The following is a 24,498-nucleotide window of genomic DNA, read 5'->3' as shown; positions in this document are numbered from 1 at the left end:
ACCTAAAACACAGTCTAAGGAGAAGGAACTCTTACTTGGAAGAAAACTCTTTAAAAGCAGATACTAATCATTGAACTTCAGAAACTCATAGGAAAACACAGGCTTGATGTCTGGCTCTGTGAGTAGGAACCAGGGAGAGAGGGATGCTGGTCTTAGCAGGAGAACATCTTTCTCACCATCATGCCTTCAGCCTCAGGCAGTGCCTCACCACACATTCTGTGTGAATATATTTTTTTCAATTCTAGTTATACAAGTTGAGTAAAAATTCTGTGTCACAAGATAACTATGTTAACTCTTTGAAACAGTTTTGAAAGAGGCTGTGCCATGCCATATTATCATCAGCAACCCTAGTTTATCCACATTACTTTTAATGTTGGTTTATTTGATTTTTGTTTTACTTTTTTGAGATAGGTTTTCCTGGTATAGCACAGCCTGGCCTTGAATGCACAATTCTCCTGCCTTAGGTATGTGCCATCAAGGTTGGAGAAATTTTTCCAAAGGAATTAATATTTATTGGCATAGTCAACTATGCTTTGGGCATTTCATCAAGCAATTTATACATAAAATCTCTAATTTTTTTCCAGAAAATGTGACATATAATTTACCATTTTAACCTATACATTCTTAAATACACATTCTGTAGAATTAAAAACATTCACATTGACATATGATAGTAATTACCTCTCTAGAACTTGTACATCTTTTCAAACAGAAATCCTGAGCCTATTAAACATTAACTTACAACTTCCCTTCTTCTTCAGCTCATGGTAACTACCATTCCATTTTCTGTCTCTATAGATTTGGTTCTAGTAAGTACCACATGTACATGGATTCCTTTACAACATGTTCTTTTGTGATGGGCATTCACTGTGCTGGAGTGTGCTGAAGCTATTTCCTTCTGAAGGTAATGGGGGTTGTCCTTCTGTATGCTGCGAATATATGTTTCTCCTGCTGGTTGATGAATAAAGCTGTTTTGACCAATGGACAGGCAGGATTTAGTCAGGTGGGAAATCCAAACAGGGATAGAGAAAGGTAATAGGCAGAGTCAAGGAGACACCACGAAGCTACCAGGAAGGTAGGACGCCCAGGCACTCTTTAGTAACCCAAAACCATGTGGAGATACACAGATTAATAGAAATGGGTTAATAATTAAGAGAGAGCTAGTCAATAAGACACCTGAGCCATCTGCCACACAATAATTAATGTAAGCCTCTGTGTGTTTATTTGGGACTAAATGGCTGTGGGACAGGGCAGGACAGAAACTTCCATCTACATGAAGGTTTTGTGATATGCCTTCAGAATGGACTGCATCAGTCCATTCAACTCACAATGCACATCTAGTGGCTTTTATCTTGGGCTTACTGGGGTCATACTGCCATGACCATGGGTACATAACTATGGGTCTGAGCTTTACTTCCCTTATATGGGGGAATACAACACTGAGTTTTTGTGGTTTCGTTTTATTTGTTAATTTGTTGAGACAGGGTCTCTCTATCTGGCTATAGCTGTCCTGGAACTTTCTATGTGCATCAGACTGGCCTAGAACACAGGGATCCTCTAACTCCTGAGTTCTGGGATAAAAGGTGTTCATAACTACATTTGGCTGCCATTTGGTTGTGTTTTGTTGTTGTTGTTTCGAGACAGGATTTCTCTGTGTATCCCTGCTGTCCTACAACTCAATCTGTAGACCAAGCTGGCCTTGAAAGAGCCTTCTGCCTCTGCCAGCCAAAGGCTGGGATTAAAGGACTGCACTACCACCAACCAGCTGCCATTTAATTTTATACTATGACTCCAGCACTACATTCTTGAGATAAAGCTCACATGACCATAATGCATTCTTTTGGACTGTCAGAGCCTGTTAGTCATTCTAATAAATTCTCCTGCCCTCCCTATCTATCTATCTATCTATCTATCTATCTATCTATCTATCTATCTATCTGTCTGTCTGTCACCTATTTATTCTCTCAGTGCTGTTCCTCTAGAGCAGTTGTTTTCAACCTGTGGGTCATGATACCTCTGGAGGACAAATGACCCTCCATAAGGGTCACCTAAGAACATCAGAAAGCACAGACATTTGCATTACAATTCATAAGTAGCAAAATTATAGTTATTAAGTACCAATGAAAATAATTTTATGGTTAGGGTCACCACATGAGCAACTGTATTAAAGGGTCACAGCATTAGAAAGGTTCAAAACCACTGCTGTAGAGAACCCTAACTAATACAAGTTTTCCTTACCACCCAGTGCACACATAGAGCTTCTGAAAGAGGGTCAGGTCACTCTTTCCTGATACTGACAATTTCCGATGTCTTCCTACCTGCTAGTCTAGCTACAAGTTTATCACTCAGGAAAACAGCCTTTGGTGTCCCTGACTAACCTGTACTATCTGTTTCATACCTCATGAACTGCTGTAATAATGTCTTCCTTCCCTCTGGGTAGCTTAGGTTTTTTTAATTCCTTTTCTTTTTTTTTTTTTCTCCCCCAAATGGCATAAACCAAGGTCTCTGATTTGAGACCTTGCTTCTTCTATGATGCCAGTGTTTGAGCTGTCAATCTCCCCATAGAAGCTGCAGCAGTTGTATCCTATAAATACGAGTATCCTTCTTTTCATTTTTATTTGGTTCAGAATGCTTTATGATTTCTTCTTTAACCCATGAATTTTTCAGACATGTATTATTTACCTCCCCATAGTTTAGGATTTCTCAAGGATCTATTCATCATCAAACTTTACATTAATCCCATTTTTAGAATATATGTCTAAATCCTTCAAAACTTATCAAGACTTGCTTTATGGCTTCAATCAAAGCAGAAGTTCTGCAAGCACTTGAAAATCATTTTGTTTCAGTTGAGTGGAATTTCTACAGGTGACCATTGGGAAAGGCACTGAATTGTCCTTGACAATCTTCTGCATGCCTGTTCTATTGGTTTAACTTCTGACTACAACTGTGTATGTGGCCACTTGTCCCTAAAGCTTCACTGTTAACCTTATTTCAAAATTATGCCAGAAATGTACAAAAAGGCTCATTATGGCCTTCTGTTGGACTGGCCCTTTATTTTTGCTCTGAAATGTGCTTTGATATTAATAAAGTTATCTGAGCTCCACTTTAGTTAGTGTTCTCATGGTATGATTTCTAGCATTCTACCACCAACTTGCTTCTCAGATGATTGACAGCATCTTGTGTACAGGTATTTGAATCTCAAATCCTCACTCAATGGACTTAATTAAAAGTTGCTGATCTCTTTTCTTTTAAGTTGCCAATTTCTAATTACTAGTTTTACCTATTTGTATTTAATGTATTATTGACATTTTAGTTTTAAACCTATCCCCTTCCTATTTGTTATCTTTTTTTCCATATTCTTTCTCCATTTTTCTCTTACTTTGGCCTTCATTTTTATTCACTGAAAATAATCTTACAATTCCATTTTATTTCATTAGTTAATAGTTGTGTTTGTCAGAGTAACAGTTGTTTATGGTAAACAGTATGTATCTCTAATTTACCAGAACAACTTCACAACAGCATATTTCTATTTTTCCCTATCTCCTACTTTTATAAATATCATTACACATTTTAATTTTGTATCTGATACCAGTTCTGTGTTGTTGTTATTTTTAAATACCCAAATATCCTTTTAAGACACTGTATTGCAGTTACTATTTTGTTGTTCTTCATCCTTTGAATAGATGCATATTTTCCATTGACATTTCTTTCTTCCCAAAGGTTTTTCTTTGATGTTTCCTCTAGTGGAGGTTTATAAGAAATGAATTCTTTGGGTTTTTTTATGGCTGAAGAAGTTTTAATTTTATTTTAATTTTTGAAAAATTAGAATGCCAACAACTTTGGAACATGACTGGTATTCTGAAAGAGATAATAACATTACTTTTTAATTTTTTTAAAAGAAAACTAAAGCTAAGCGGGGTGACATATACTTACTCCCTCGGTCTAGATCTGAGACCAACCTGGGCTACATAGTGAAAGTCTGTCTCAAAACCAAAACAGAACAGACAAACAAAACATCAAGGTAGGAGCTAGGGAGATGGCTAACTGGCATACTTAGAGAAGACCCAGGTGTGGGTACCACCTATATGGTGACTCACAGCTATCTGTAACTCCAGTTCCTTGGAATTCAATGCCCTCTCTGGCCTCCATAGGCCTGACCCACATGGTGCTCTTATGTGCAGACTAAACACTCAAATACATGAGATAAAAATAAATATTTTTAAAGACATAGAAACTAGGTGCTACATATGTGGATTTTAGACATAGAGTAAGGGATTACCAGCCTACAATCCACACTGCCAGAGAAACTAGTAAACAAGGAGGACCCTAAAAGAGACAAACTTTGTTCCCTGGAGAAGGGGAAAGGGTCACCATCCCCTGAGCAAATTGAGAACATGGGAAGAGGGGGGAGGGAGCTACGAGAATGAGAAGGGAAGAAAAGGAAGGATGCAGAGGTCATGAGGGAGCAGAAAGGTTGAGTCAGGTGTAGACTAGAAGAAAGGATATGTGATAGGTTTAGTTTTAGTTGTGGGCGGTGGTAGGAGAGGAAGGGAGGGAGAAGGGAACTGGAATTGTCATGCAATTCAATCTTGTTTCTAATTCAAATTTAAAAACAAGAAACTAGGAGCTAATAAAACAAGAACACTGTAAATAAAAGTCATATTTTTACAAAGTCAAACTTTTAAAAACAAAACGTATCACTGAAATTCTAAAACCCAGTGGGTAGTAGATTAGACCATAAATTATTAAACTAGTGATAGATTTGATAGCAATGAACAGTATGTTTAAAGTGCTGAAGGAAGTTTTAAAAATAGAATTCTATACTCTGTGAAGGTATCTTAATGAATGCAATGCCTAGAACCTTCCAAACTCTTGATGGCACAATATCTTAGGAGGTCATGGGATGCTGGGTGACCACAAAGAATGAATGCAATCAAGATATCTGAACAAAATGACATCCGGGTCTTAGAGACCCAATGCCCTGATGACATAATACTGTTGGTCTGGATACAGGTCCCTTCCAGACACTACTCCTGACTGACAGAATGAATTTGGCCAATAAGCCCATGTTGAAGATGCAAATCGAATCTGTAACTCAACCACCCATGCCACCCCTGCACACATGTCAAAGCATTTCACCAAACATGAAATGAGGCTCATCTGAGGCTGCCTCCACTTTTCCTGAGCCTGCTGTACCATTCCAGGAAGCATGGTGTAGAAGGACAAAGCTGTAGACGTGGCAGTCACTGTGACTTAGTCTGGAGTGCGCGTAAACTCTGTAGAACCAGGCTTACAAGTAACTCAGGTCCTTCTTGCCTCAGCAACTTAGTTCACAACTGGGATAATACTGACCTCTCAGGGTTTCTCTTTTTGTTCCCCAGGTAATTTAAGTAGTCTTAAATTACCTAGTGATTTAAGTGAGAGTGAAAACTACCAAGAAATAGTTTTAGAGCCAGCTAACAACAATCCTTTGACTCCTACCTTGATAGTTTTTCACAGGTGTCATCTTGTTATAATCTTCTGACAAAATAAATTCCTAAAAGACAAAAGGAAAGCATTAAGCATTTATTTCTGGAGATTTTATTTTTATTTTATGTGTATGGGTGTTTGGCCTGCATGTATGCCTGTGCACCAAGTGCATGCAGTACCCATGGAGGCCAGAAGAGGGAGTCCGATCCTCTGGAACTAGAGTTACAGATGGCTGGTTGCTATCATGTGGGTGATGGGAATTCAACCTGGGTCCTCTGGAAGGACCAGTGCTCCTAACAGAGGGGTCATCCTCCAGTCCCCAAACAAAAGTAAAATTTTTGATGAACAATTATGCTTTAGTAAACAGACTGCATACCAGAATTATATATAACATTAGTGGTTTATCAATCACAATTTGGCATGTGTGACCTTCTCCAACGGTAACCCAAACTCTGATCCCATGTGAGAGCAGAAATTTTACCTCACTACTCTCAACCTGGCTTTTCTTATATGAGGAGAATCATATGAGATCATGTTCCAAGCCAGGGTTCTGATCAATGCCAATCCTAACTGGATTTAAAATCTCGCTGGTGCCACAGCAAACATCGAAGGACTTTAGCCGTGAGCAAATAGACAGCAATTCTCTACTGAGAAATACTGTTAGGTATTTGGAATCTGCTGTTCACATTAGTATTTACTTTGCCTTACAACAAGCTTCCTGGGGCTGCTCTCAGCCCCGTATCTCTAGGACCACTGCTCAGTTCCCTGGCACAGTGAGTAGTCAATATGTCTGTCAGTTGTGTGGAAGGCACCTTCTAAGTTGATAAGATGGGTCTGGACAACAAAAGCACTGAAGACATTAGTTTCTACACAGCACACCTTGTAGGGACACACAAAAGGGTCTCTCCTAAGCACCCACGCTGTTGGTGATGCCCATATAGATTCCAACCAGGTATTTACAAGGCCTGGCCAAAGGTTGAGCTCATTAGCTTTCTCTAGTGCAAACACCCACACATCTTTGAAGGTGAATGGCGGAGCAGGGGTGAAGGGGCAACATGGAATAAAGCAGTGCTTTCATCTGGGCTTACAACAGAACAATAAGGCTTTTCACAACAGTTGGGAGCATCTCTAATTTTTCTCTGATGCCTTACACAGCGAGTGGGAGGACATACATTGACATTCTTTTCTCGCTATTAGGTGCTTACTGAATTCACAGATTATCTAACTTTTTTTTAGGTGAAAATACTGTATTATTTTTGTGACAGGTGCCACAAAGATAAAATAGGGTAGCATGACAGAATATACTACCTCCTTTGGTTCTGTTTTTCTCTCACAGGTCCCATAAGAAGCTTCCCTACAAAGGGATTTTCTTTACAATGCTTTTCTTGGGAAAAACATTACTCAACTTGCTAGTTCAAACTCATATCATGAATCCTTCAAGGAGTGGCAAAGTATCTACTCATTTTTGAAGAGTACAAATCAAAACATGACAGGTAAAGCTGAAAAGACATATACAGCTCCCTACTGAGCAACTGACTGTGGGAAGCCTCACACAAGACTCTCCAGAGCCTCCAACACAGACAGACAAAACATGTCTGCTGTAAACACAACTGATAACTGGGCAAGTTTGTTTAGTTCATGTAATATACTGAAATGGTTCATTGGCCTATGCAAAAAAAAGAACTTAATTCCTCTTGGAAAAAGGCAAGGCGTACAATCAAACAATTTGATGCAGGTTTTCACTTAGGATTTAAGACATGCATGCAAAATAGGAAACTACTAGTTCACTTTGTACTAGTAAACTAATTTTTTAAAATATTTTCATCCAATGACAATAAAAACATACAGACAAGGAAAATTTGGGGGAGATTTTCTCACTTTTTATTGATGGAAACCACATACTAGTCTAAGTATATAAAAGCTAAATATTTAAAGGTCCTTTTGTGATATCATTTCTTTGAAATAAGTATTATTGAAAGTATATCTATCATACTGCTATTATATAGTTTAATAATAAAATGTATAATAAAATAGGATGTGAAAACTAATTGCTGATGCTTTTTTAATATTAGCAAATTGGCAGCCATCCTTTACTCACAGATTTTATTCTTTTTTAAATGAGTTCACAGGATGCTGTAATGTTCAGAAGGTATGTTATATGACAGGGTTTGTCTAATGAAGATATAACAGATATTGACCAGCAGAAATATATATATGCATATATATATATATATATATATATATATATATATATATACACTCACAAAAAAATCTAATGTGAAATTCTAGATAAAGCTTAAATTTATTTCCTTAGGATTGATCAATCAAAATTAGATTACATACATTTTTAATTACTATCCTCTTATTTTTTCCATTCTACTGTCTACCTATTACCTAATTATTTTATACATATTATAGTATATCAAGCATGCAAGAGGCACACAAAGGAAAAGTTAGTAACTGCACATTGAACCTTACTTTTTAAGCAAATAGACTTAGACTATTTGGTGTATCCTCATATATTTTGTTTAAAAATGTAAACACTTTTTAAATATACACAGAGGGAAATACAAAAATAGGGGTTTTGTTTAGGTTGTATAAAAATCGAATAATGGCTATCTTTCCTTAAAATATATGGGAGCTATCTTTCCAGGATTCTCTTAATTTAACATACTCTTTCTGATGACCCTGAGATACTCTATACAATGGGTGTACCATTCATCTTTCAAGTCCTGCCCTTTTTAAATGACTACTTTACTTGTCTGCTAATTTTTACTATTATAAAACAGCATGTATACTCATATGACCTGATGTACATAGAAGATTGCTGATTAAAAACTGAACACTGCCACATCAGTCTTCATGAAGCATGAAGGCATTCAGTCTCCACCTTCACATGGCAGTGATTCACTCAATTCTACCAATAGACCTGTTCATCTTTTCCCTCTTGACAAACTAATGTACAAGAAAATGGCATCTGGCTGTAGTTTAGTGTGCACTAATGTTTATTTATACTAGAGTATTGTCTTTTCTTTTTCTCGTCTTCTTTCTTTCTTCCTGGCACTTTCTTTTTTGTATAAATTTTTGTTTAGATTTTGCTTTAGATTTGTCCCCCACCCACCCCAACCCCCAATGCCCGGAGCCAACCCCCCCCCCAAGGAAACAACAACCTAAGACCAAAAAACAACAACTGACTCTGAGGTAATGTCTTCAATTGAATGCTAGATCTGAGAGTGAAGTTTCAGCAATAATAGCAAAGGACCAACAAAGAGAAACCAAGAAAGATGCTGTCACATCACTCCCAAGCTGGCCTGCACTTCAGAGAAGTCCAGCTGGTTCTCAGGCACACAGGAAGTTGTTTGCTGGACAGTCAGAAGGACACAGGAGGGAAGGCAGGGGAAGGGACTTCCCTGCAGCTTTCCCAGCTCCCTTTGAACTGTGACACTAGCTCCACAGAGCTTGAACTCCTACTTCCCTCCGAGAAATAGCTTAACCTAGCCCCATTGGGAGCCTGGCGAAAGCAGATCTTGGGACTAGCAGGGAAGTGCAGTGAGAAAGTGGCAGCTGAACCAAACACTGTGGGCTCTGGTTAAGGTCTAACAATACACCCAGGGGATCTGGGTAACAATAACTCCTGAGGCAGTGGATACAGTGTGGTCAATGCCATTTTGTATTCTGTAATTCTCTTACTGAAGTATAGAAAAGTTTTGACTACTAGATTTTGTAACCCACTGTATAATAAGTAAAATCTTTCACTCCCCCAATATTCTGCCTTTGTGTTTACTTATCAGATCTTTTGTATTGAAAAATTCACTGATAAACAAATAAGCAATTGTGGCATCCTGAGTTGAAATTGCAATTTGGGTAAGTTTTTGAGTAGGGTTGTGGTGGCCCTTGAATTCCCTATGGGATCTGAACCCTTGCCTCCACCTCCAGAGTGCTTGTACCACCATGCCATTTATGAAGTGCTGCAGTTGGAAGCCAGGCCCTCGTCTATGCTAGGTGAGAGCTCTCTGCCAACTGGGCTCCATCCTCAGCTTCTGCTATAATTTTCATGTTTCTGTTTATAAAAAAAATACTTCAATTGAAATGTCTTTCCATAATATATACACACAGATCTTTATATTTAATCTCTTTAACTAGCTTGAGCAGCTTTGAACATCTGCAACCACTGTTTTGCTTTTCTTTGTCTCTCTTAATTTCTCTGAAAACCAAGCCTAGAAGAATTAGTCAATCAGATGGTAAAATGACTTTAATCAGGCTATGGTATTTTTTTTTAAGTTGCTAACAAGTCCTGTCATTTTAAAAAGTACTAAAAAGTCCATTCTTGTCTAGACACATGCCAATCACAGCACTCTTGAATGCTTCACAAGAACTGTTACCACTTTTTATTTGCATGTGAGTTACATATGTCAAATAGACATCATGGCTTCTGTTTGGTAATATCGAGTTCCCTCAACTAATCCCATTTGTTAATGAGTTTTTGTCAGCCTAAGGAAGATGCCAGTAGGTGGTATACTGTGTTTTTCATTGGTAATATCTTGAGTCATCCCGCATTTCTATAAGGTATCACCAATCAAGGAACATTGAACGGGTCTAAGCATTGTCCACCACCTTACTTGATTTGTAAGGATCAATGAAACGGATCTGTGAGAATCCTGATAAAGCAGGCCCTGCTAGTCCCAAGATCTGCCTTGCCCAGCCTTGATGCAAGGGGAGGAGCTTGGTCCTGCCTCAACTAGATATGCTAGACTTTGTTGATGCCTATGGCCCATGGGAAGCCTGTCCCTTTCTGAATGGAGACAGAGGAGGAGTGGACAGCAGGAGGTAAAGGGGAGGTGAGAGAGAGGGGCAGGAGAGCAGGGAAAGGAAACTGCTGTCAGGTGTAAAGTAAATGAAAAAGAAAAAATTATTTATTAAAAAAAAAAAATCTCCTGGGTAGCAAGATGGCTCAGCAGCTAAAGACCCTGCCATGCATGCCTGAGGAGCTTATTTCAATCCACAGAATCCATGATAAATAAGAGGGAGGAAAGCAATTCCACAGAACTGTCCTCAGCATGTATGTGCCCCTCCCCGAAAACTTACATCAGATACACAATAATGAATAATTTTTAAATCTACACTTTAAATTTCTTGCTTTATCTGAAAGAGTGCCAACAATCTCTCTTTCTTCTTAAAACCTAACACTACTTCACAGATTAAAAGCAGAATCTAAAATTAGATCATTAGCTACCAACTGTTTGTCAAGTTTGTGGTGTATCAAAGACATACACTGACTGAATGCATAAGTCTACTTTACAAGAAAACAAAACTATAGTTACATTCCCTAAAAAGGCTTTCTTCTCAGAAAAATAAACAAAACAATAACCTAGGTCACAACAAAATAAAGAACTCAGTCCAAATTTATAAGGAATGAAGGGCAAAACTAATGGTGTATGCTTTATTAACTAGCAAGGGGTTACAAAGAAGTCCCTAGGTTCAAAGCAATATGAGCGCTATACAAAGCCATTTCTGAAAAGAGGAGACACACACACGGTAACCTCTTCACGATTATGAAGGCTGTCCTTCTGTGGGAATCCATTCTCTGTCAGGTATCTAAGTGAGTCAACACTTAGGTTCTGAAGACTTTTTTCTTCCCTTAACATCTGCTGCTGAACGCGCGCTCGCATACACGCACGCACGCACGCACGCACGCACGCGCACACACACACACACACACACACACACGCACACAGTTTGATGTCCACAGAGGGACTGCTTCTGGTGGAGACAGAGAAGTGCCATTCTACAGCTACTTCCATTGTTAGTTATTTACAAAGTCCAGTTGGCAATGTGATAATAGTAAATTTCTCATTTTATAGTAGCTAAGTCTACACAGAAGTGACCAAAACATTGTCAAATATATTACTTGATGTTTTGATTATAACTGAAGGTGAAGAGGTACACACTTGTGAGCTTGTGTGTGAAGATATACAACATTCAACCTAAGTCCTTCTTCTCCTTTCACACACCCTTCTATCTCCCTTACATTAAATATTTAGTTTTTATTTAGATTTTGGGTTAAACTTAGCATTAAATTTAATAATAGAAAAGCAAAACCTTTCAACTCCTTAATCACTTAACTTACTGTATTACTGTTGAGTTTAATGAAACATATGGGTGGCTTTTAGAGTTTGTTAACCAGAGATTAGCACTACTGACAGCAGAATACACCTTCTAAAAGCCAGGGAGAAAATTCTACTTTTCTAAAAAGGAACTTAAGTTCAAGATTTCAAGGTGTAAATCAAACATGGATGCTGAATGCTTGGGATTCTTTACAAGGAAGACATGAAATACAAGGAGAGAGCTGAGAGCAAAAGATAGTATGTCTTCACACAGGTCCTCCATGTGAACATTTCTTCTCTCTGTGATTACAATTTTTTGAGATGCCTTATGCAAGTGAACTAACAGTGCTGTTTTGTTTGCAATTCCAGAACTGTGCATACTTTACTGAGCTTCATGTCCTTGGGTTTACTGATATTTATCTCATGAAACAGGATCTTCTTCTTACTTTAAGGATGCAAAATGTTCCATCATATGTTGACACCACATTTTCTTTATTCATCTTTTGATGGACACTTAGTCTATTTCTGCCTCGGAGCTACCGCTTTCAGTATCTGCTTCCAATTCTACTAGACAGGCACCCCTAAGTAGGACTGCTGGATTGTATGGTAATTCTAGTTTTAATAATCTGAGGAACCTCTATACAAGTTTGAATTAAAATTGGTATATTATAAAAATATTACTACCTTTAAAACTGCCTTTATTTTTATCACATATCTTCTGAATTAGCAGTGTTGACTTTTTGCCTGTTTTCAGGAATTTCAGAATCAAATTTAAACTGTGAACCATACAAATTATGTAGCTTCTAACAATGTACATATAGGTTATTCTAGGCTTCATTTACACTCTTTTGGTTGCAAGGAATTGCAGACATGAGAGAGGATTTCCCATGAAAAGTCAAGAGCCTGTGAGCAGAGGCTTTGCAAGGAAGCTGTGCTGGACAACCTGTTTCACACTCGGGGGCTTTCTTGGGATGTCTGCTGTTCCTGGTAAGGAAATCCAATGAATGCAAAGCAACTCAGCTTCCATTCTCTTATTACTGGAGGATCCATGAAGTCATCCCACAACATGAAGACTTACAGGGCAAGGGCACTACTCTGTACAATACAGGGATGGCTACATGTCATTGACATTCGTCCATACCCGGAGAACAGAGCCCCAAGAATGAGCCCTGAGCTATGGACTGTGTGTGATAATGTGTCCACATGAGTTCATTACTGATCTTAAACAGACCACTCTGGTGGGAGGTGTTGGTGGGGGTGTGGGGGTACATCAGAGGCTGGAGTGAAACCTCTACACCTTCATCTCGACATCAAAACAGGACTCAGAAAGTCCACAAATAAAACTTCAACTCCTAGAATAATAATGCTAAAAATGACCTTCTGAGATTGTTTAGTTTTGTTTTTGTTTTTTCCTCAAACTTGAGAATCTTTGTATTAAAACTTGAGAGAAAAACAATAGGGCCGGTAAGCTGAAAATCCCAACACCTGCTGTGAGGAGAGAGACGGAAAAGAATAAAGCCTTTAGGGTTGGGCAAGCAGGTGTTAGAAAGGGAGGGTCTTCAGAGAAACAATGAGGAAGCCCAGGGTGTTAGGGAAAGCTGTGTAGGCTTTTGGTAGGTATTCAAAAAAGGCAGAGCTAAGGAAAGTTAGACTTTTTGAATTATAACTCAGAAAAGTGGACAGGTTTGTCATGAGGTCTTGGAACTGCTTGAGTCTTATGCTTCTTAGGCTGTGGTCTACAGACTTCATAACTCTGTGCTGGAACTTGTGTGCTTCTGAAAACTACTCAGGATTTTGAAGAACATTCATTTATTTAGGTTGTATGAATTGATATTCATTATATTAGAAATAAAACCTGATAAAGTTATAAAATATTAAGTCAATATAATAACAAGTTCATATTGGCTAATAAAGTCCATGGAAAGCAGAACTTTCTAAAAACAAAACTTTGTGACAAGAGTTGTACTGTTTTCCATTTTACCAAGTCTCATTTATGTCTGGCTGAAGAGAAGTCAGTTGAAGCCGCAGGCAGCTTCTGCACTCCATCTGTCCATGTCACTGTCCATGAAGGGGGAGTGAAAGACAAGGTCTTAGAGTTATGATGGAGTAGCTTCCATTTTGTTGTTCTGGGTTTGGGAACGGTTGGCTTTAGGGACCCTGCTGACCCGAGGTTTGCTCAATCTTACCTTCAGATCCTGCTGACTTGCCTGCGCTGCTTCTGACTGTCTGCAATGATGTAAAGGAGCTTTGCTGCCAATCACATATCTTGTACCCAGGAATTGGGAGGCTAGGTGCCCTTTTCTGCCCCAGGGACCCTTTTGACCACGGTATTTTAAGAGGTAGAAGGAAGGAAAAGCTTTAGCTTCAACTCCCTCTCAGCTGTGTAAGAAACGTCTAACCACGTTTCTGACTCAGATGCAATGGCACACAGAAACATCTGTAACAAGGGAAAGAAAGAAAGAAAGTTGGGGTGTGTGCAGGAACAGCAGCCAACCATCCCTTCACATCTACAAATTGCTAGTCTGGATTTTTACTGTTGCCCAAGGACCATGTGTTCAAGTGTTCTTGGTCATAAGGCGTCACTATTGGTAGAACCTTTTGGGGATGGGGCCTAGTGGGAGGAAGTCATTGTCTCCTATCCGGATACTGGGACCCAGTTTTGTGTCCAATCCACTATGAAGTAAACAAGGACCTTCTGGCATGTGCTCCTCCACGATGTACTGTGCCACCACAAGCCCATGCAACCATAGAATGATACTTCTGAACCGAGAATCAAAGAAAACCTTTCTTCCCTCTAAGTTAATTCACGGGTATTTTGTCAGAGTGATGAAAACTAACACATACTTTTTTTTTCTAAAATTTCTTCCACAAACTGTGGTTTATACATAAGACAGCAAGCTAGAAATTTCAAGATCTCACTACACTGCTAATCTAGTTGTTCCCTAGTGGCTTACCTGGTGCATGATTTATTATCTGTCATCATCTTTGCTTATCAATGTTTTTATACTTTCCCCCACCACTGAGTGTAAATAACCAGATGTGTTGATGCTCAAGATAGGAGAAGACCAAGAGGTAAAGGCTCACACATGTATCCAGGAACCCAATTTCTGAGTCTTAAGAATGAATGTTCTTGGAAGGTGTTAAAAAATGGGAGTGTCCATCTCAAGGCCAAAATCACAGATGTATTACGCAAAGGAAGTCCCTGTTCAAGCCCTGTTACTCTCAGGGTCAGTAAAAGAGAATGGATATTTTAAATAACATTTGGGTATAATAAAAGTTAGACTGCAATATTGAGCAGGAAACTACATCAGAGTTTAAGTGTCTTAGTTACTTTTTTGTTGCTGTGATAAAATACCAGGGCCAAGGCAACATAAAGTGTTTAATTTGGGATTTAGTTTCAGAGGTTCAAAGTCCATGACCATCACGGTGGGGAGCACAGCAGCAGACAGGCATGGCGCTGGAGCAGAGGTTCACAGTGTACATCTCGAGACACAATGGCAAGGCAGAGGAAGCTAACTGGGGTTGGTACTGGCTTTTGAAACCTCAAAGCCCACCTGCAGTGATGTACATCCTCCAACAAAGACACACCTCCAAATCATTTCCAAACGGTTTCACCAACTGGAGACTAAGCATTTCACTACTTGTGGCAATGCAGATCATTCTCACTCAAGCCACAAAGGGCTAGACTGATGCTCAAGACATGACTCACAAAAAAGCTACCCCATGGAAGTGAAAACTATTTATAAATGATGTCGTGATTGCCACACTAAAAACTTTAGCAAGTGTTGGATGTACAGGAGTTCCAGAGTCCAAGGCAGCAAAAAATGTTACTGTTTTGAGTGTGTTAATGTAGACAGAGCAATAACATGCTATACAAAAATGAAATTATTTTTTTCTGTGACAGCTACTGTAAATAAGTGTGACAGATACTAATTTATTTACTATTTAAATAATTTACCAGGGAAGAATAAAACAGCTCACTGCACATCAATAGCAGACTTTGAAGTAGAAAATATGGCTTCTCAACCGGAGGCTCAAGGTTTCCCACAGTCCAATTACATAAAAATGTGCAATTAAAAGACACTCAAACAATTTTAAAAGGAACAGAGCCCATTACTCTGGTATTACTTTTCCTAGTCGGTGCTGAAAATTAGAACAGTAGATGTCTTTTGACTCAAACCTTAAGACTAATCAAGGTTCACTTCCTGGGACAGTAAAAACATCATAATCTGCATTTCAAGCTATTTATAACCAAGGTGTCCATTCAGACTTGCTATAAATCTTTTTCTGGCTTTTAGTCCATGGCTCTTTCAGTCCTGAACACTTTAAAGAAATAAATATGTACACAAAATATAAGAAACAACAACAAAGTCAAAGCTACAAATAAAGCCAAGTCTTATCAATCAAAAGTACAGTAATCACAGAAAGCAGTTTACCAGATATGGTGAGGCATCTTTATAACCCCAGAACTCAAGAAGGATCACTACATGTTTGAGGTAAGTCTACACAGAGTTCAGGGCAGCCCAGACAATCCTGTGCTCCCCCAAAACAACAAAAACTGGGGGATAAGGAAACTAGCTTGAAAATGATAAGCTTATTATAGAGGACAGTGGTGGCGCACGCCTTTAATCCCAGCACTCGGGAGGCAGAGGCAAGAGGATCTCAGTGAGTTCAAGGCCAGGCTGATCTACAAAGTAATTTCTGGAACAGCAACCAAATTAAAAAAAGAAGAAAGAAAAAGAAAATGATAAATTTACAAAAACACTTACAATTCAAGATAATGAATCATTGTATAAAAAGAAATTCTCTTCGATTTCAGATAAAGTATCAAAAAGTAAAGTTTACCTACTGCTGAAATGAAAACCATTTCTGCCATACAAGGAATTATTACTGAGGAATGACTGGAAGTCAGGGCCTTTATGTCCATCGCTCTTAGAACTGTCACAATTCCATGTGTGATTTCCCTAGGCCAACAATGAACTTAGCCACTTTCATGAGAACACAGATGAGGGATGGCAGAGCTGGAGGCACAATGGCACTCACTGATAGATAAGGGCACAGTGTCTATAATGGTTTCTCCCAGGAGCACTAACTAGTAAGCAGGGAAGGAAGACAGGAAGACAATGGCTTCTGCCCGCCCAGAGAACTGGCAATAAACACTTGCTAGGAAGAGATGACTAGATTATAAGAATAAAAATACAGGGCTAGAGAAATGGCTCAGTAGTTAAGAGAATGTGGTACATTTACTCTAGTCTGGTCTTCTATAAAAAGCATCGTGTGACCTTTTCTCTTGCTCTTCCTCCTGTTCTCTGCTCTGGAGTCACCATGTGAGCCCGAGAAGACAGGACGCTTCTGTTGGTGTCCTTGATAAGTCTTATAAAATATATAGATTTATGACAAACTAAGACTGAGCTAGGAGATGAGAAATCCTAGTCATTGGCTAAGCAGCATTTGTACCAAAGGGGAAAAAAAAAAAAAAAGCATCGAGTAGCTCACAAACACCTGTAACTCTAGTTCCTGGATATCTGTACCCTCTTCTGGCCTCTTTGGGTACCCATACTCAATTGCACAGATATACACAAACACACAAAACTAAAACTAAATCTTAAAAAATAAAGAATGAGGATATAAGGAGTGGGCGCTTCTACCTGGAACTAAATGTAATTAGCTTGTTCATTTGCTTGTTTGTCTATATAGTCTAGACAGTCCTTGAACTCTAGGTCTGCCTGCCTCAGCCTACTGCATGCTGGGATTTGAGGCTGTACCTGGCTTGGTTACATTTTTATTCATTCAAGAAATAATACCCAGAATCCAATTTCACAACTCTGTCTTCAGAGTATAGGAAATACCTTTCCTGCCTTAAAGATACTCATGCTAAGAGAAAACAAAGGAACAACACATATTAAATTCCTCTTATTTCTCAGACACTTTCAGTGATGCCATTTTTTTATTAAATACAAAAGGATATAAGTAGAATATGCATAAATGTTAAGGTAGAAATGTAAACTAAGAACCTTTCAACCATGCTGTGCAGAAGGCTTCTCACTGGAATAGCTCTGGGTCTCCAGGTCAAGTCTTAAACGCAGAGTAAGTCCTAAGAAGTCCTAAGGAGGGCTGAGGGCAGGGATCAGGTGTGAGAGCTAGCATCTGATTTTAGTGATGAGGTTCCGTATTCCTGTATGCATGTGAACCACACATATTTAATACTTGGTAGCAGAATTCTGATAGGTAGATTGACAAGTGCGGATAAAAATGTACTTTGAACTTTATTCTTCCTGAAGTTATTGAGAACTTATACCTGAAAGAGTGGTAAAATTAAACTATTAGTTTGGATATGAGGAAAAAGAGGAAATAAGAGATAACAGACAAGCTAGTGGGCCACTGAAATGGGCCACAGCCAAAACTGTTAAGGAACAGAAAAGTTTTAAAATCTAGTGAACACAGACTGTAGACAGTTATGGGGTTGAGGGAAGATGTGACTCCTGTTTCTGGGTGGGGCTCTACATGATGCCATTTACTAAAGGGACAAGGGACAAAGGGCTCATTATAGGCAAAGGAGAATTAAGTCTAATTAGAATCTGTTAAATCTAAAGTGTCCTTGAGACATCCAGGCTGAAGGCCCAGTTTCTGCAGCCAGAGTTTGGGGCTCAGGAGAGCAGCACTTAACACTCACAGTTCCAAGAAGTGGAGAAACAGGACAGTGAAGCTACAGGGCAGATTAACAACAGTGGGCAGGAAGGAAGCTTGAAGAAATATCACCTCAGAATGGCAAATGGAAGAATCAGGAACAGAATCCGGAGGGAACTCAGAGACTTAGAAAATTATACCAAACAGCAAACCATGACTCCACTCAGTACCCTAGAAGGCACCCTTCCTGTCCTACCCCAGACAGAAAGCTCAAGGCTAAAGAACCAGCTCCACACCCTTATTTGAGGTGTATATGGGGGTCTCATTAGGTAGCCTATTCTGGCTTTAAATTGAGAATTCTCCCATTTCAGTCTCCAAAGTAGCTGAGATTACAGGCACACACCACAACACCTGGCTTGCGCTAACATTTTTGACTACTCTCTAATCTAGGAAACCAACTGAACCCATGTGATGGCTGCTGGTGGGAAAGTTGTGCTGGTCTTTGTGTCAACGTGGTAAGCAGGCCCTCTTCAAATTTCTCTGGGTTTGAGGTCTAATATTGATGGTATATGCAAATGTACAGCATTCCCTGGCAACTGGGAGAACAGCCATTTCTACATCTGCAATGGGGAGGAGCTGGAGATGAATGATGTGCAGCCTGGATGCAAGTTCCAATGTGTGTGTGTGTGTGTGTGTGTGTGTGTGTGTGTGTGTGTGTGTGTGTGTGTGTGTGTGTTGGGGGGTACAGAAATGTCAAGAAGCACATACCTTGGAAAGAAAACCTACCCTAGTTATGACAACCTAAGTCACTGCACAGATCAGCACTGAACCCCAGAGAACAGGACAGACATAACACCATACCCTTCTCTGATGACATAAGCCCTAACGACTGCCTGGGATCAAAACCAGCCAACAGCCGTTCTGCAATGAAAGAATGACTGTTCCCGCCCCACATTCTGGCTCCAGTGAGTTCTGAAGCTTTATAGCACAAGAACAAGTGTCAGAGGGCTCTTTGTGGGACAAGACCCATGACTGCTGCTGTCAAGGTACTAGAGAGAGAAAAATGGCTTCACGGGTGATTAACATGGAAATGCCATACCAGCTGGGCTTGAACAGTGACCGACTAAAGAAAATTGGCATGCCTCTAATTTCCCCAAGAGATGAACTCCATGTGAAAATTAGCAAAGTATCTCATGTCTACAGAGAATATTCTTTTGTTTGATGGGTATGATAAAGAAAATTGATTCCTATTGTTCTAAAACAACATAGGGGCCTAGGAGATGCCTCACTGGGTAACACACTTGTTGGGTTTTGAGTTCCAATCCCCAGAATCCACATAAAAGCCAGTGGATGTAGTAGCTCATCTGTAACCCCAGCACAGGATGTGGAGACAGAAAACATTCACCCCTGCCAACAAGTCGCTTAGTGAAATGGTTCCAAAACATTCATAGAACAATTGAGGAAGATGCCCAACATCTATCTGTATCTTTGTATTCACAAATGAATGCATCCTCCTCCCCCCACACAAATACAAACGTGCATATGTACACCCACCCACCTGGACCTTCGGTCACTCACTGAACCTGGAGCTCACTGATTTGTCAGTAATAGTTGGCCAGAAATCTTCAAAGATGTTCCTATCTCTGCCTCCCTACACTAGGATTACAGAGGCATGCCACAGCATCTTGCTTTTTACCTAGGTGCTTAGGATTCTAACTCAGTTCCCTGGGCAAACAATGTACCAACTGAACCATCTGCCCAGCCCCTCTACCCTCTTTTTGTAAGAGTGTTGAAGATAAAATGCCAATAACTGAAACATGTCTACAGAAAAGTACAGCTTTTGGTGGTCTACATTTTGTAAATTACTGGAGAATTACTGTGATTATTCAGCAAAGACAAAAGATGCTTCCACTAAGGCAGTTCTTCCCTTGGGCATGGCCTACTAAAACCACTTGACATGGGTTTTAAAGATTTGTGATACTGGCTACAGAGACTGCTGCTGCAGCCAATGACATTGGCAGGAGCTACTATTTATCTGTGCTATGCACAGGCTGTTCTAGGTTTTCCATGTGTCATCCTGACACAAACTATATAAAATGGATACAATTATCTTCCTCCCTGAAGACTGAGACATAGAGCAAAGCACTGCGCAGAATGACAGAGCAGCAACAGGATGTGCTGTGACTAAATTTAGGCAGTTGGACTCCAGAGCCTGGGTTCTTAACCACTATATGTCAACTCAACAGACCTTACACTCCATTCATTCATTCATTCATTCATTCATTCATTCATTCATTCATTCATCATTCACTCACTTGTTGATTCTGAGTATTTACAAAGCATTTAAAATGGAAGAGTCCTGGGTGCTAGGGACCCAGAGAAACAACTAGGCTCAGTCCCTGCCCTCTGAAAAAAACAAAACAAAACAAAACAAACAAAAACAAAACAAAACAAAAAAAACACTGTGAGCAGAGAAATGAAAACTAGACTGCTAAGGTGAAAACCAGCATGGTACAAACCAAGGCTGTGGGTGTGGGGAGGGCCAGACCTGCAGGGTCACAATGGCTATCTGAAAATGTTTTCCCTGTCTCCTAAGCACCAGGGGAAGCCATTAAAAGTTTCACCGGTAGACAAGATTAAAAACATTTCTATAACGATCCTTTTAGTCCTAATATGGAAAATAAACAGAATAAATATGAGATGGCCAGTGAGGGGGACAGCTGAGGAAGGTAAGAAAGAGAAGACAAGAGTAAAGGGATCGGGGGGTGGACAAGAATGAGAAGGGGGAGAAGGGAGTGAGGAGGAGGGAAAGGCAGCTGATAAACAGGTAAAATCAGTAAAGCGACAGACTAGAGAAAGACCAAGTGAGAGGAGGGACAAGGCCCTTGGGTTGTACAACATGACACACGGGCCCCAGTCACTGTAATGGGAACACTGGGAACAGGCATGTGGAGGAATGTGCTTTATTTTAGACTTGGTAAGTCTGGGGTGCATTTGGGACCCCTAATGCACCCCTAATGTTCCTAATAAGAAACATTAGGAAGGAAGTCAGAACCCCAGAGTACAGTCTAGATAGAAACACAAAGCTCATCTTGTCACATGCACAGCAAATGAAGTCTTGGTGTAGATGAGGCTGTACAGAGAGAAAAGATCTAGAACAAATGTGGACTAACTCCAGCCCTGGACCAGAGCTGGCTAAAGAACAATCAAGGATGGGAAGAGCTGGAGAACAGAAGAAAGCCAGCAAAATCCTGTGTGCAAAGAGGCCACTGCCGAGGGCTGGAAAGATGGCTCAGTGGTTAAGAGCACTATCTGTTCATCCAGAGGACCTGGGTTCAGTTCCCAGCACCCAAGTGGCAACTTAAAACTGTCTGTAATTCCAGTCTCAAGAGACCCAACACCAGCTTCTAGCCTCCATAGGCACTGTACACACATGGTGCACAGGCATACATTCAGGCCAATACTTAACATAAAAAATAAAATCTCAAAAAAAAATTTTTTTAAAGATGCCATTGCCAAAACCATGAGTAATGCTACATACTGTAGGGAGTTCAAGCATGAGAAAGTAGGACCCAACAGAGCTGGTTTCAGAGAGACTGCTGCAAAGGTCAAACACACTGTGGATAAGTCCACATGGGCCTTCTGTATCAGCCAGTAACCTCAGCAGGCTGATGGGCCTGGAAGGCTGACTGCAGTGCTTTGAGTTCTGTGCTAGATGGTTTTGTATCAACTTGGCACAAGCTAAAGTCATTTGAGAGGAGGAGAGAGAATATGAGAAAATACTCCATAAGCTTGAGCTGTAGAAAAGCCAGAAGGTCATTCTGATTAGTGATTGATAGGGGAGAACTCAGCCCACTGTGCGTGGTACCATCCCTGGGCTGGAGTTGGACAAGAGGCATGGACTCTGTGAAGTCTTGAGGTCTACTGAGAGCATGATAAATATGGTTGATAACAATATGCTGTATTTTAAAAGTTGTGAGATAGTATACTTTAAGTGTTCTCAAAACAAAAATGATGAATATGTGTGATATAACATGTTAATTGGTTTAATTTAGCCATGCCATTGTGAACATACTGTATTATGTATCATAATTGTGCATGACTTTATTTATGAGCTAAATAAATGAATGAAAAAAAAAAAAAGAAAGCAGGCTGAGAGCCATAGGAACAAGCCAATAAGCAGTACCCCTCCATGGCTTCTACATCAGCTCCTGCCTCCAGGTTCTTGGCCTGTTTGAGTTCCTGTCCTGATTTCCTTCAATGATGGAATACAATGTGCAAGTGTAAGCCAAACAAACCCTTTCCTCCCCAGATTGCTTTTTTGTCATGGTGTTTCATTACAGTGATAGAAACCCTAATTAAAACAAGTTCCAAGTGAGAAACTATACTATTGTGACTGTAAAGAACTTTTTTGAGAAGTGAGATTGTAAGGAGGGAAGGAGCTGAGAGTTACAGTGTTTCAGTTCTTGTTTCTAAGAAGCTTGAAAACCTCCAAGCCAATGGGAAGGAACCAAGAGAGGAAGAATCATTAGGGTACAGAGTCTTAAGATAAGCAGGAGAAAGTACCTGGCCATCTATTTATCATTTGCCTTTCTGAAACAAGTGTGCTGTGATGACTGGCCAGCATAACTCTTGCACATACTGTGCAAATGATTTTAGCCCATCCTGAATGAACACTATAGGATCTCCTTCCAACCTAATTCACAAGACAATCCCAGTGCTCCTGTAAGTACTAGTGCTACAGAACCGGTCTTAAAACTGGGTCAAGAAGGTCTTCTAAGCCAGGTGTTGGTTGGTCATACATGCCTGTAATCCTGGCACTCAGGAGGTAGACACAGGAGGAGTTCAAAGCTAACTTCAAAAGCAGAGCAAAGTTCAAGGCCAGCCTGGATTACATGAGAATCTGCCTCAAACAAGGTCTTCTAAAAATCCACAGCTTCAGGGTGGAATGGTGGCCCAACATTCAGGAGTTTGAGGTGGGTGAATCAAGACTTTGAGGCCAAACTCAGAAACATGGTGAGATTTTGTCTCCCACCCCCAAAACCCAAACAAATAAAAATCCACAATTACAGCACAGGTACCAGAAAGTAATCTCGGGTCAAAGAACATTGTTGGTATTGAATCTACTCACTGCTGCTCCACCAAGATTCACAACAACCCACAGGCACTAAACAAAAGGCGAAGGGTTACACAGGCAAAGACAACATTAGGGAAGGCAGGTCCTGGGGGGTTCCAGAAAAATCCACCACCCACACAAATGCCAAAGTTACAATAACCACCACAGTTTTCTTTCATAAAAATCCCCTTTGGGGAATTAACTGTATCAACGAACAGAAAGCCAATGGTGTGTCAGTGCCTTAGAATTATTTCCTCTCGAGTGGAGTTCCAATACCTGTGTTAAGTTCAGTGCAACTCAGCATAAGGGCAGGAGAACACAGCTACCTTTATATTAGAAAGAGCTCGTACTAGAAAGCCCAGCGACTCTAAATGTTTAAAAAAACAAAAAACAAACAAAAAAGCCAGGCAGTGGTGTCACACACATTTAATCTCAGCACTGAGGAGGCAGAGGCAGGCAGATCTCTGTGAGTTTGAGGTCAGCCTGGTCTACAGAGTGAGTGCCAGGACAGCCAGAACTGTTTCACAGAGAAACTGTCTTAATAAAACAAAACAAAACAAAACAAAACAAAACAAAACAAAACAACAAAACCCTCATAAATGGTGTTTATTTTATTCATTTATGGGGGGGGCAATTGTGCACATGCATGCATGAATGAATGGGTGTGCCATGTTTTACCATCAGAGACAACTTCTTTACCAGTTCTCTTCTACCATATGAGTCCCAGGAATCAAACTCAGGTTATTATGATAGGTGACAAAGAGTCCTTACCAGCTAAGCCATTTCACCAGCCCTGACAATGGCTTGTACTGGAAGGAGTTGTGATGATGTAATAGCCATCAGGTAGTGCCAGTAACTGCAAGAATGACTGTTTTGAAGGAAGGCCCTAAAGAGCCCAGCTCCACATTTCTGTGAACACAAGACTTTGGGGGACTTCATTTAAAACCATCTTTAGCTCTTACAATGAATGTTTTGTTCCTAGATGGAGTCAAACTAGAAATCTCAGAAAGAAGCCTCAGTTCTAGAAGTACAAAACCTACCAGCTAGAGCTGTGCTGGGGTAAGCTAGGAGAAGAGTTCAAAGGACTTCCTTCAGTAGTCATGGACTGATGTACACAGCTGAAATGCTTTCCTCAGGCTGCCAGTCATTACCGCACAGCATGACCTCACCACAGAGGTGTGG

The 24,498-nt window shown here is 40.0% G+C and overlaps 1 protein-coding gene across 2 annotated transcripts in view; it reads right to left on the bottom strand.

Annotated features, from left to right (window-relative positions):
* Wdfy2 (WD repeat and FYVE domain containing 2) overlaps nt 1–24,498 on the bottom strand; it is a 142,133-nt gene that overhangs the window by 40,759 nt on the left and 76,876 nt on the right. For both annotated transcript variants that reach the window (XM_027390362.2, XM_035452074.1), the window contains exon 4: nt 5,482–5,536. In XM_027390362.2, coding sequence (XP_027246163.1) covers nt 5,482–5,536 — 55 coding nt within the window. The remainder of the gene's footprint in view (nt 1–5,481; nt 5,537–24,498) is intronic.

Source organism: Cricetulus griseus, assembly GCF_003668045.3.
Source record: "Cricetulus griseus strain 17A/GY chromosome 1 unlocalized genomic scaffold, alternate assembly CriGri-PICRH-1.0 chr1_1, whole genome shotgun sequence".
Taxonomy (NCBI): domain Eukaryota; kingdom Metazoa; phylum Chordata; class Mammalia; order Rodentia; family Cricetidae; genus Cricetulus; species Cricetulus griseus.
This window is presented reverse-complemented; position numbering and strand designations above follow the sequence as displayed.